This window comes from the organism of the source record quoted next, unplaced genomic scaffold, assembly GCF_019419815.1.
Source record: "Pyrus x bretschneideri cultivar Hongxiangsu unplaced genomic scaffold, Pyrus_bretschneideri_v1 Contig7, whole genome shotgun sequence".
Lineage (NCBI taxonomy): Eukaryota > Viridiplantae > Streptophyta > Magnoliopsida > Rosales > Rosaceae > Pyrus > Pyrus x bretschneideri.
Window position 1 is genome coordinate 401,121 of NW_025999809.1, and position 14,143 is coordinate 415,263.

Below are 14,143 nucleotides of genomic sequence, written 5' to 3' on the forward strand. Positions count from 1 at the left end.
GTAAGGACATGCGCAGTCTAAGACTTGGAAGGTCACCAAGTTGTATGGTTTCACTTGAACGATCAATTTCACTGTTCCTATGGTTTGCGATGTGACGCCATTGATAGAGTAGATGATAGGAGCATATTTAGGCGACTTAGATAGCTTATTCTTGTGCATTTGTGTTATTATTTCTTAGTTAATGTAGTATTTCAACTCATTTTCGTGTGTTTGTAGGTCCAAAGGGTTAAAGTACCAAGAAAGTGCATTTTGGTGCATTTAGGAGCAGTTTTGGGCACTAAATGGATAGCTTGTATATGGGCCAACATGGATGGACGAATTTGGAGTTCAAAAGGCTAGAAATCTAATAAGAAGATGAAGAAATTAAACTCAAGACAAAGTGGATAAGGAATTAGCTCAAAAGAGGAAACATTATCCAAAACCTTATCCAACATTATCCAAAACCTTATCTTATCTTATCCTATCCTAACCTAATCTTGTTCCACCTTAATCCTAGCTGCAAGTGGACCTAAAAACATGATTTCTAGAAGCCTTATCTAACCCTAAAAGGGTGCTGCACCCCACTCAAAGATTAATATGAACTCACAAGTTACTCCGCCGGCTCGGCAAGCTCATTGAATATGTCAATCTTAGAAAACTTCAACCACCTCACCTGCAATTGAAAAATATTAAGAAATATGTTATTAGTTGTGTATTAAAGATTAAAATGTATTAAAAATTAAAATAAATATATGTTTACCTGACATTGCTTCTTCATCCTATAAAACAAACGTCGTGAGCCTGAGTGGTGGATGAAATTGGTATCAAGTGGACTAACCTGCAATTAAAATTTTATGGATAAATTACACAAAACTATCTTGACTATGGTTGAACTACAATCTCATACCTCATATATTAAAAATTACAATGTCATACCTCATCTTACGAATTTGTTGCAATGTCAGACCTTTGTTAGTTTTTTTGTCAATTTCTCTATTAAATGTTGACATGGCATGGGACGGGGCCCACTTCATAGTCCAACTAGATTAAAAAATTAACTAAATATTAAAGAATTAAAAATCAAATAATTTAAATATTTTATAACCAAATGTGGGACCACCCCTTATCACCCTTTCACTTCTTCCCCGCACTCATCACCCCCCAATCCGAAATCAAAACCACTCCCCACCGTAACCCTCACCAACTAATCACCACCCTTTCTTAACGCACTACCCAGCTCGAACTCTTCTCTTGCCTCCAATCCCAAATGGTTCTCTCATTCAAGCTACTTTCCTAGACCCCAAACCAATTTGTCCCCACCTCTTCTCCCAAACCCCAAACCAAACCCTAGAAACCCGATCGAACCCATTCTCCCTTCGACCCCAAAACCCCAACGCAATTGCCTCCCGTCCCTTGAGCCAAAACCCACAAACCCTTGAGCAAAACCCAAAGCTTTCTCTGAAACAGGCGAATTCAAAATTTAGGACTGGGGGCAAGGCAGAGACTAAGGCCATGGGCAACAGCGATGGTGGTGGAGACTGAGGCTGTGGGTGATAGCGGTGGTGGTGGTGTGGACATTGTTGTGAGGATCATTAAGGCTAAGAATTTGAAACTTAGGGTTAGGTTTGGGTGGAATTGGGGCTTTTTGTTTGAAATTGGTTACAGAGATTAATTTGGTGATGGTGATAGGTGTGTAAAGGGTGTGTTCCACATTTTTAATAAAATATTTAAATAATTTTCTTTGACTTTTTAATATTTAATTGGTTTTGTAATCCAATTATGGCTAAAAAGTGGGACCCGCCGTAAGCCACATCAACATTTAATAGATAAAGTAACAAAAAACTGATAGATGTCTGACACTGCAACAAATTCGTAAGATGAAGTATGACATTGTAATTTTTATAACATGAGGTATGAGATTGTAGTTTGACTCATAGTTGAGGTAGTTTTGTGTAATTTACCCAAATTTTATATATACTTGACTGACTAGTCAACAATACTACCCAAATTGTAGTTCGACTCATAGTTAAGATTAGGTTTGTCAGTTAACCAGCAGCGGAATTAGTCAGTTTAAAAACTAGGTTTATTGAAATGTTCCTAGTTAACTAAGGTCTAATTCAGTGTAAACGCAAACTTGTTAAGCTTAGTTGCATGGAGAAGTCTATGTGCATGTCAAGGTGATTATGTATCATATACAAGAAGTCAAATATAAATCCAAGAAAAGCAATAATCAACACAGGATGTTTTTGACCTGAAAAACTCATATTTGGGTTGAAAAACCGGGGACTCTCCACTGAGTCCAATCCACTAGTGTAAACAAGATTATTACAAATTAACCACACAAGATCAATTCCCAGATCCTAATCTACAGAGCAGTTTGTGCCTTTATGCAACCTTACCTTACACAAGATGGATTCTTTCGGTCTTTACGAAGTGGCAACTTCTCCTGAACTCTTCACCTTGTGGCATCGAAATCAAATCCACTTATGCAAATGAAGTTATGATAAAGTTGATGTAAATTTAGATTCAATGTCTAGTCAATTTCACCAGTCAAACACTTGAAAGATAAAACTGACGTGAATGTAAAAAGATGTCAGTTTAAAGATTTGAAACTTGGAAAAACTTGACCACAAACTTAAAACAAAATCACAAAGACAATGCTACCCTAATATGCAACGATTTGGGTGTTTAGTGGATGAATGTGATTTTGTGGCTAGGGTTTTTGATGATGAACACAAGAGGCTGCTCAAAACTAAAACAACTTTTTTCTAAAAATGAAACCCTAGATTGAGCTTTTAAAGAATGCTTGATGTTTCAAACAAGGGGAACAAAGAAGACACGTGTCAAGTGCAAACATAATTGGGAAAGTTTTAAGGTTGAGAAACACTCTTGGGAAAAAGTTGTTAGATGGCACATGTGTGTTGTCTTAAAGTGTGTGCCTATCTCGCGTGAAAGCAACGAAAAGTTTTGACGAGACAGAACCACTAAACAGAATGTACTAGAAAAATTACCATGAAATGCATATGATTGAACAAACCTTTAATGTGAGAATTTAAGCTCTTGAGAAAATGTTTCCAACAACATAATCCCAAAAGTAGCATTTCACAAGATATGACAAGGGAAGCCAAACAATAATTCTAGACTTCACAATCTCCCTCTTTGACTTTTCTTGACAAAATAATCCAAACTCTATAACTAAGTTTACTCAACCTCACTCAAGAGAGAACCCAAAGAATGAATCCTGCGTAAAAGAGAACCCAAAGAATGAATCATGCATAAAAGCACTCTTGACAAGAACAAGTGAAAAGTTATCATGGGTAAAGCATTTGCAAGGAATGTAAATTGTAACAATGCAACACAATTTTAATGTTAATTTTTTCTCCCCCATTTTGTCATGGCAGAGACAAAGGATTTAATCATTTATCCAGTGTTGTTAAGTACATGATATCCACAATAAACAGAAGTTTATAAGAACCATCAACAAAAACATAACATAACAATGAAGATTAAGCACAAGGTACAATTCTCGATACCAAAATAAGAAAAGCAAGTAACTTGTCCAGAAAAATAGAGCTAAACTGAGAGTAGCACACCCAATAACTTACAAAATGAGAGTTTCAACTTGAAATTTAAACACCATTGTTTAAAAAACAACTTAGTTGTAAATGACCTCCCACATAATATGTGCTCTCTTAAAAACCTACATTCACAAACTTGCTCCCCCATAAACCTAGAGCTCCTCATATTGAGAAGGGCCATCTTGATGCACCAGTTTCTTAATGATACCTTCAAAGGAGGAAGTTTTGGCAGGATCAACAAAATCATCTTCGTTATCATAATAGGTAAACCTTATATGCCTTGCCTTGGGGATAGGAGGAGAGGGAAATTGATGAACCTCACGAGAGATCCCCTTACTCTTGGCAGCATAGATGCCAACCATTTTTGCATCAACAACACCAGAATGACTAGATGTGGCAATAAAGAAATAAGAAGTCGATGATGGGGCCGCATGACGTTGATGTACAAACTTAGAAGGGCACACAAAAGGCTTAGGCACAAAAGAGGGTGGTCTCATTGATGATTGAGAAGTACGACTTATAGGACTGTGCAAGAGATAAGTGACTCATGTGAGGTGAGGATGCAGTTTGACCCGTTGATGATTAAAACTCAACAAATTGTTTTTGAAGTAAATTAAGCTCGGACTCAAGATGGGCAATCTTTCTTCCCTAAGCGGCATTAGGTGGAAGAGGTGGACGAGGATCACCATAGGCAATGGCACACATCACGTTGCTCATGGCAATAGGACCTTTGTCTAAATCCTTTGTGGACCTGGGACAAACATCATTGAGATGAGATGGAACACCAATACGATGACACAATACAGTAATAAGACACAAGTGAATTGTAAAGCCTCTTTGTTGCTTACTAGGACACTTGATTTTAGATAGAATAGACCTAAAGATTAAATACCTAAATGGAACATCTCACAAACTCAACATTGCGTGCAACACTTTGACTGACTCTAAAGTGGAATTTCCATTATTGGAAGTACCCAAAATGTTTCTCCAAAGAAAATCAGACCAATTCCTATAGAAAAGCTTGAGGCGAGACTTAGACACTTGACCTTTTGAAAAAGAATGGATGCATTTAGATAAGCTTCACGATGACAAGTTTTCATGTCGTAATGATAAGTGATGAGGTCAAAATTACACATATCAGCAGTGGATAAGGGTTCAAGACCTAGGACCTCACATATAACCAAGGAACCAAATGGAACATACATTCTAAGCACCTAAACTTGGCCACCAGACTCAAAAAACTTGAAAGGACATTAACATAAAACTCTTGGGACCATTGACAGATTGAAGACAAAAGGAGGTAAGTTTACCTTGTGCAAGTTATAGTGGGTCATAAGGTCGTCAGAGAGGATGGCATCATGAACAAGTAGATCATCCCAAATGATCCTACACTTAGGAACAACTTTCCAAGCAGCCACAATTTTGAAGAAATTTTTTTCGCAGCAAGTGGTGAGAAAGGTTGGAATTGCTTCAACAGAGGGTTTATGAAAGGCATCTGTAGCAATTTGGGAACAAGTCTTACGACGAGGGAGAGGTGATTAAGCACCAAAGTGATGGAATGAGGAGTTGTTTCCAAGCATGGTGGGGAGTTTCCTGGTGAAGAGAGTTTGAAGATTTACAGTTGTGAGGGACAATAGTGAGGATAAACGACACCAAAAGTGAAAGTAAAAACCAATTGAGATTAGATAGGGTAAGTGCCTAGGGCATTGTGAGATTATTCTGGTCCGTAAAGATGACACAAACGGTTGAGATTGGAAGGATAAATAATCCTAATACTAAAATCTTAATCCCAAATTTATTAAATTAACCTAAAACTAAAATCTTATTCCTAAACTTTTCAAATTAACCCTAAAACTAAAATGATAATCCTAAATTTATGAAATTAACCCTAAAACTAAAATGTTAATCCTAAATTTTTGAAATTAACCCTAAAACTAAAATCTTAATCCTAAATTTATTAAATTAACCCTAATACTAAGATCATAATCTTAAATTTATTAAATAAAACAAAATTCCTAAACCAAGAATAAGAAAATTAACAATTACTAAATTAAAATAATTAACAAAAATTAAAAAACGCAAAAAAAAAAAAATATTGCAAAAATAGAGAAAAAAAAAAACCAGAAACCCATCCTAGATCCCAATCCCAACCCCAACCCCAACTGACACACCCCGACCCAGAATGTCCACTAGGACTCCAAATCGAGCTGTGCTAACCGACACTAGGAAGATGACGAAGCCATAAAGTATAATGATGTGGAAAATGTGAATAAATTTAAACCTAAAAGTGCCTAGAGACAAAAGTGCGTCGTGAGCGGGGATGAACCCATTTCACACGCGACGTCAAAGCATAAGTAAAGTACAATAGTGTGGGTAAGGATCATACCTCAGAGGTAGCCACCTATACTGAGATTCGCCACAAATCCTCATCAATACGAACTTTCAACAACTAAAACCTAGAGGGGCGCAAAAACAAGGGTGAGTGGGCCTGAAAATAAAGTTTTTAATAAAAACCTTTTGAAAACGTTATAGCCCCTCGCCGTAAAACCCGCATAATTTCTCAGAAAATAATAATACATACATATATAGAAAGCATGCTCGAGATTAGTGAAAACCGAGTATATGCCATGTTAAGTATCTCAGCAATAAAATAAGTAAGCTAGGTGAAATAAATCAATGTAAAATGATATGCCAACCGGAGTCACCTAACGTGACTTGTACGGCTAAACCTATAGCTCATTAAATATGCCTGCACACGAGTCGGAACCACCTATTGTGGTCTGTATGACAAGGCTGGGTGTAAATAAGTACGCTCAAGTGCTACAATCACGTGAAGGCTGTGCGAATAATCGCGGATCACCTACGAGTCGAAACCACCTAATGTGGTACGTATGACAAAGCTGTGCACCAAACTTGGATCCAAGGTGAGCGTGCAGTGCGGGAGGTGAACATCACATGAAGGACTATGCCCTGCCCACGGGCGGGAGCACTAACACCAGGATGCAGGATAATGAGCTCTACATGCCTCTATGTATAACCATAACCAATGCAACCACTAACATCATACAGTACTCACCTGAAACTTACCTAGCCTCCGTAGCATCATACAATAATATGCATATACATACCAATGCATATAATAAAATGAAATGCAAGCATGACATGGCACTTAAAACGTAAATCCACTTAAAACAATTTCTGGGAAAAATGGAAAACATATATATACGTATTTATAGAAAACCAAAAGCCCACTCACCTGGAGTCCGCACTACAACTCCCTAACACAAACATCAGAGCGTCACGAATGATCGGCGCCTAAAACAATTATCAAATCATGTCTTAGAATTCTCATCAATAGAACATATAACTTACATATCCTATTCGGGAAGATCTGTACATCAGATTCCCTATCCGTAAGTTTCTAATATCCTCAAATATTACGTATTATAACGTATCAAATTTTGGTGACGATCCAACAGTCGGATCATCGATTACTATAATAATCAAGCGGCGGACCTTTATGAAACTACGTTCAAATGACGGAAATTCATTAATCGGACTTCACCAATGGAATCAAGGTATTAAAATTTAGCCTAGGAAGGTTAGGGGATGTCTTGGTCCACGCGCCACCACAAGTGGCGGTCGGCCGCCCCGACTCATTGGAAAATTCTACTATTTCTAAAAATTCTCAAACTTTACAGGAATGAAGATCTCAATGAGTGGAGCAACTTTCATACCTATGACTAAGGCCAATTTGGCCAGCAAAAGCCTCAATTTCATGAAAACCTGCCGGAAACCCTTAAATTTGGTGTTCTTGATACAACTCCCAAAACAACTCTGACGCCCCAACCAATGCATGGGCTTTGTTCCAAGCCTCAAGGGAAGTCAATTGATGGTGGTGGTTGGCTGAGGTACCTTCGGATTTGGTGGATCACCACCCCATAGCCGTCGCACCCACTAGTGCAAAACCTTTCAATTCCAAACCCAATCCTCTCAAATTTGAAGTGGAAATGGTAGAGGAAGAGTAGAATTGATGATTGGAAATCATGAATTGGCCCATTTCATCAGAAAAATGGTGAAATTCATTGGAGAACCCACCTGTTACAACTTGTGTCGCCGATCGAAGGGAACCTGGCCGGTTCCTCTCCTTTTCCCCTCTCTCCTTTCCCTTCCTTGCTCTCTCTTCCCATTGGTCACTCTCTCTTTCTCTTCTTTCTCATTGGTCCGGTTCCTCCCTCCTTTCTCTCCTTTATATTTCATCTCCACTGCCCAACTTTCCTTTCTTTAAATCTAGGCCACACACATGGATGTCCAGATTAAGCTCCAAAAATCTGGAGCTTTCTAGAAAATAACCAATTTACTAAAATGCCCCCTACTTTAAATGTTAATATCTCCTTTGTTATAACTCCAAATCACAATCCGTTTGCGCCCATATGTCCGTAGCGACGAGTACTACGAGGATACGCCAAGAAAATGAATCTTACGTAACTCGACAAGGCAGTCAACAAAAGCAACGCATTTGCCTTGAAGGGCATTTTCATAAATTCACTTTATAAAATCGTAATAATTAGGTACGGGTTGTTACACCAACCCTGACCCTAACCCATCGTCGAATCTGACCCTCACCCCAAACCCTAATCCCTAAATTCCTAATCCCGTAATCCCCTAATCCATACATCCCCTAACCCCTAAAACAACAAATCAAATTAGAAACTAAAAAACAAATTGAAATTACCTTAATTAGGATTTATAAATTGGAGGTGGTGGTGCAGCGGCGAAGATGGGGCAGAGGATTCCCAAAACAAAGGGGGTCGTGAGAGAGAGGTTTGGAGAGAGAGTGCGTGAGAGAGAGAGAGGTGTTTTTGAGAGAGAGCGCAACAAAGACGGAGTGTTTGCAGAAAATGGAAGAAAGAGGACCCTTTGTAAGATTAATACGATACACTTTGTACAATGAAGCGCAACATTTGATGAAAATTTAAAAACACCGCCTCTTTAATATGAAATAACGAAACCTTTGCACGATGAAATAATGATTATTCGTCGTGTAAGTTCCAAAATTAAAATTAATTCGCTTGCCCAAGCTTTCATTTCAATTTAAATTTAAAACTTTTTGCGCGTTGAATATAGTAATTTCATTGCGCAAAAAGGACTCGTTCGACGAAACAATTAAAAGTTCGTCACGGAGGTTCGAAAATTTTAATACGTGCCCAATTTTGGCGGCCAGTCAGAATTAATAACAATTGCGTGATGAATATATAAAGTTCATCTTGTAAAGTATTTTTGCGCGACAAATAAGTCCTATTAGTCGCGCAAAATCGCTTTGCGAGACGAATTGTATTTATTCGTCGTGCAAGTTCTATTTAATTTTTTCATTTATCCCTCATGTTATTACAAATGTAATAAGTTAAATTTTATTTACGTAAAAAATAAAATAGAATAAGTAGAATATAAATTGAATTTAATTCACAAGTTTACATTAATCCTTGTCGGAACTATCATCAATATTATCACTATCGTCGCCTTCATCATATTCGGTATCCCATTCCTTCTCGTCGGTTGGTACATCAAGATCATCATTCCGGCCCTCAGGTGCATTGTATCTTAGCAGATCACCGATGTCAATTGTAATTGACTCTATCAGTATTTCGATTTTAGCAACTCCAACTACATGAAATAGTTTTTGGACAAGATTTGTATCCCGGAGTGTTTCTAGACCAATTTCTGTCAAAGTTTCGAGTTATTGGCCAACAAAGTTGTCGTCATTGCCGTCATCAAGATCTCGTTCCAGAATATCACACCCCTTTATGATCAATCTTTTGAACAACTTTTCTTCCCCTCCCGGCCTTTGAGTCATCGATGTAGAGAATTTGTTTGGCCATTGTTGCCAAAATGTACATATCATCATTGTACCAACATCGGTTAGTGTTCAACGAGGAGTACATGAAGATGTTTTGGGCTGTCCATCCATAAGTACCAGCAATCTTGGACCGGACGGAGAATTGTCACCGGAGAGGCTAAACGCGGGCAGATGCGCTCTGGCTGATTATGGCAACCGTAACAGTAACACCAGTGTATGTGCTTGAGCACATCGTTGAAGAGAGCAAGATGACGACAAACGAAGGGGAAGGGGATGGTGGATGGGGAATGATCCTGGGTTGTGTTGCGACTTTTATCCATTGTTATATTGTAAAACAATGTCATCAGGTGAAAGAAACAAGTCTAACATATAGTAAACTTTTAGCAAAATGTTAGCACTCGATAAAAAAACCATGAACCGATTTCTAAAAATTCATGTCTAAATTATAAATATTAAATTAAATCCACTCCATCTCCGACTTTACAAACAACCCACTCCATCCCCAGTCATGATTTTTTTTTTTCATAAAAAGAGAGAACTTAGAACCTTTGTGGAGAGCTAAAAAGGGGAACTTAAAACAACAATTTCACCAGCCACATTGCCTAGCTACTTTAACGTCTTTGACGGCAGTGTGCTCGCAGACCAAAGCAGAACTGGAGATAACTCATACAACTCCGGAAGGGAGACGCAGGACAAGCTGCCCTCCGAAAACACTGCCAAAACAAAAATGTCCACAGTATGTAGAGGTTGAATGAAAGAATATACACTTGGGAAAAGAAAAGGAAACTTGGCACTAACATAATGGATTTAAGGCTAACCTTTTGATGTAGTAGTAACAGAAGTCTGCTAATATGAAAGTCTGGACAATTTCTGAAATAAGAACCATGGATGGCCATAACCCATAGCCCAAGGCTACAAGCAAGTGTCCGCGAGTATCTAATACCTGTTAGAGCCATTCAGCAAAAACCGATCAAATTGGAAAGTATGATTCTTCTAAGACTTTGATCAATTAAATGCTCATACACTTTTATATAACTAGAGCAAGTGTCAGAGCACAAAAGGATGGACAACAACTTCTAAAGGCTACTTATGACACGACAAGGGTCTCACTTCATCATTACAAAAAACTAAAGTAGGAAAAGTTGTTATATACTGCTAGCTTATGATCAATATGCTACTTTCAAGTATGAGATTAAAGCCGACCAACGAGGTGCCTACATGGGAATTGATTCAAAACACATCACAAACAGCGTTTAGGAATCAATCCACAAACTCATCTAGTGTCTTGCAAAATAACCATTTTTCCAAAATGCCGCAAACAAAACAAACTAATACAAATAAACCATGTATAAAGATCGAACCTGGAGAACCCAATGGGCACAGCTGAGGAACCTTGCGACACCCAGTGCAAACACATAATGAGCTGTGAATGGCTCAACAATCTGAAATTATAAATATAAAATACACCATTAGGTAAGCAAGCAGTCAAAGTTGTGAAACCATAAACATTCAAGTTTTTCATTCTATGAAATCTGACCTTTGTGTTTTGCATGACCCGCAACTGGGGCAGTACAGAAACAGCTTCCAGATACACACAAAATGCCCAGGAAATCCTGTTCAGCAAATGATGAGAAGTTGATGGATGAATAAACAAGGCCAAAAGAGCACATGGTACCACCTGCATAAAATCAAAAAAGAAATTAGTAGCAGAAAGAACGCAACTTATTCATGACAACTAGTAAGCAACTTAATATTTTGATCAAGAATAAACTTCGTGATGCATCATCACAGAAAAAGGAGGTCAATCAATTTGCCCTTGTAATCATGTTCCTACAATTGTCCAATGTGTAGCAACACAGATTAACAAGATCACACACCTCCAATTTGCAAAAATTATGTTTATCACTTTCAACAGAAACTCAAGCGATAAAGAAAAAAATAATGCTTTTGTATAATTTTATAAATGCAGAAATCCCCCTTCACATATAACACTTCACTGAAAAATAGAAAGAACAACCAAGATAACATTGACGAAGAAAGAAACTTACGACATAATATATTGCGAAGTTGTCTTTATCCTCCATGTAACTAGACTTCAAGTTGAACCGGATCATATAAATAACCCAGAGGGTCGTCACCAGGGTAGCTAAATCTAGCAGGGTGTGTATATCATATTCCATAACAACACTACAATATAATCTCACAGCTAAAAACATAGCTGTTAATTCCTGCGATTTGAGTGATAGCCCTGCAAACAATTCCATTATTTTCCAATCAAACTTCCACGAGTTTCATAGCGGAAAACATATTCAACAGGTTGGTAAAACAAGGAACAGAAACACTAGTCTAGTTCCTCATTTCTGAACTGATAGAATTATGAAATTATTTTGAAACAATTATATCACCAACCAACAAAACCCAGATTTTTTTTCACGAAAATAAATCCAGCCCAGATTTTTTTTGGTTAAGCAACAAAACCTAGATTTTCCCTCCATTGATAACAATTTTCTCACAAACCAAACAAACCCAATACAGGAAACCTTGCATGCGAAATTCCACAAATATAAATAATAATAATAATAATAATAATCCCCCATTCCCCACAACAGAAAAGCAAGTACCAAAGTCGAATCAGCCAAAAAAAAAAAAAAAACAACAAATCAATTGCATCAACAATCCTTAAAATCCCAAATTTTCCACCCATTTAAATAAAAATTAAAAAAAAAAACCTAGAAAGCTCGAAACTTTACCAGCGCAAGTCTTCTCCTTCATGAGCTTATATATAAGTACGGAGATTCCAATCGAGTGCACAGCCTCAGCTGCAACAAAGAGATTGTCGTGATCGTGGACGATGAATCGGAGCAGAACCAGCGCCGCCATGCCCGAAACGACGGCCAGAAAGGCCTGAACTTTGGACGGCTGGCGTCGCGCCCATGTCCATACGGTGTGGATCGGCCTCTTCGGAGCCCTCATGAGGTTTTGTTTTTGTTTTTGTTTTTGTTTTTGTTTTTGATTTTCTTTTCCCCCTTTGTAATTTTCTCGGCCCCTTGATTTTCCCGGAAAGTTTGATGTGGAGGACAGAAAGTGAGGTAAAACTAATTAATGCGTGTTGTTGTGGTGCGGAAACAGGATCCCTCACAAGTTAGAGAACGAGAGAGATTTGCATTTCTTAATTGCACCGTTTTGCAATGGGAAAGGAGAGACCATTTTTGTTCCGGTATTAATAAAAGAACATGTACGACATGTTTTACATGTCGTTTTAGTTGAATGTCAATGTGGCATGTGGTCAGTGGATTGGATGACAAGGCACTGTCTTGAGAGAAAACCTTGACACTCGGTTGCTTTAGCAGACAGAACCGTAACGTAATCAAAATATGAAATTAATTACTTAAATTAAAGGGAATTATTATTTTTCTTTCTAATTATCAAAATATTGAAGTGCAAAATGAGATTTTTTAAGTGTCAATAACAATTTCCAAATTAAATTATACGATATCCAACCACTTAGTACTACGGTGTAGAAGTATTCCTCTTCACTTGTAAGTGAGAGGTCTTAGATTTGATTCTCGCCAAAGTCGAATTTGAATCACATTATTGCTAGCTCATTGTGAAGCTAAGTCCACCCCTTAGTATCGATAATTTGTTTTCTTTTTTTAACAAACAATATTATCTACACTAAGGGGGTGGTGAAATGGGCTAAGCCTCACACTGGGCTAGCCATAATAATGTGGTTCAAATACGTAATTGGCGAAAATAGAACCTAAGACCTCTCACCTACAAGTGAAAAAAAATACCACTAAACTATAATATCAAGTGACAATAAGAAGAAATCTATCAAAAATGTATATTGTACAATATTTATATTTGATAACATAACAAGAGGTAGGGGTGGGAAATTTTTCCATAAACCAATTTACCAACCGAACCGTACTGGTTGGTTCATAATGGTATGGTATAGTTTTGGCATTTTTTCATAATCGGTTGGCATTATTCCGAACCGATAATTAATGGTATGACTTTGGTATTGGATTATGTATACTGAAATTATGCCATAGCTGCCGATATATATATATATATATATATATTTTGGAAACTATTATTAGGACTCCAAAAATCTCATTCTACACTCCTCACAAGTGCATTTTTCTTTCTAATTATAAAAAGTTTGGAGTGCCAAATGAGATTTTTGGAGTGCTAATAATAATTTCCTATTTTTTTTTTCTCTATTTACTTCTTATTCTAATCATACTTTTTTTTTATATAACATTTTAATTGAATTGAATTGATTCATGAAAGATTTCACATGCATTGGTTGCTGCTACTTCAGTGATGTTGCATTATCAAAACAACAAGTTATTTGTTTTGGGATTATAATAAGGGAATCTTATAACCAGAACCATACTTTTGAGTTTTGAGTTTTTTGTTTATGCATTAGTTGCTACAATTTAATTTAAACAATCATGTTAGTTAGACTTTTGAGTTTGTGAACTTATAACTATTTGAATTATGTTTGTTGATATTGTTGTTGGCATATTAAGTTTTGATTTGATTTTCATTTTAATTTGTTAAGTCATGATTATGTTGGCTTACAATTGAAAAATTGAAGCAGCAACTTCTTTTTCTCTTTTCTAGTTTGTTGTGTACGGGTCAGTGCATAGTCTTGAGCTGTTGTTTTTGCAGCTTATTTGCAAATCATCGGTTGTGCCATTTACCAACCGAACCAACCAAT

At 37.2% G+C, this 14,143-nt stretch overlaps 1 protein-coding gene across 1 annotated transcript; it reads right to left on the reverse strand.

Annotated features, from left to right (window-relative positions):
• Window positions 1–9,762: 9,762 nt before the first annotated feature.
• LOC103930329 (ER lumen protein-retaining receptor erd-2.2) lies at window positions 9,763–12,387 on the reverse strand. The gene is made up of 6 exons (XM_009339654.3): window positions 12,165–12,387; window positions 11,463–11,662; window positions 10,952–11,092; window positions 10,776–10,856; window positions 10,233–10,357; window positions 9,763–10,127 (listed from the first exon to the last, which is right to left on the reverse strand). The coding sequence occupies exons 1-6, from the start codon at window positions 12,385–12,387 to the stop codon at window positions 10,079–10,081; spliced, it is 819 nt and encodes a 272-aa protein (XP_009337929.2). The 3' UTR covers window positions 9,763–10,078.
• Window positions 12,388–14,143: the final 1,756 nt, after the last annotated feature.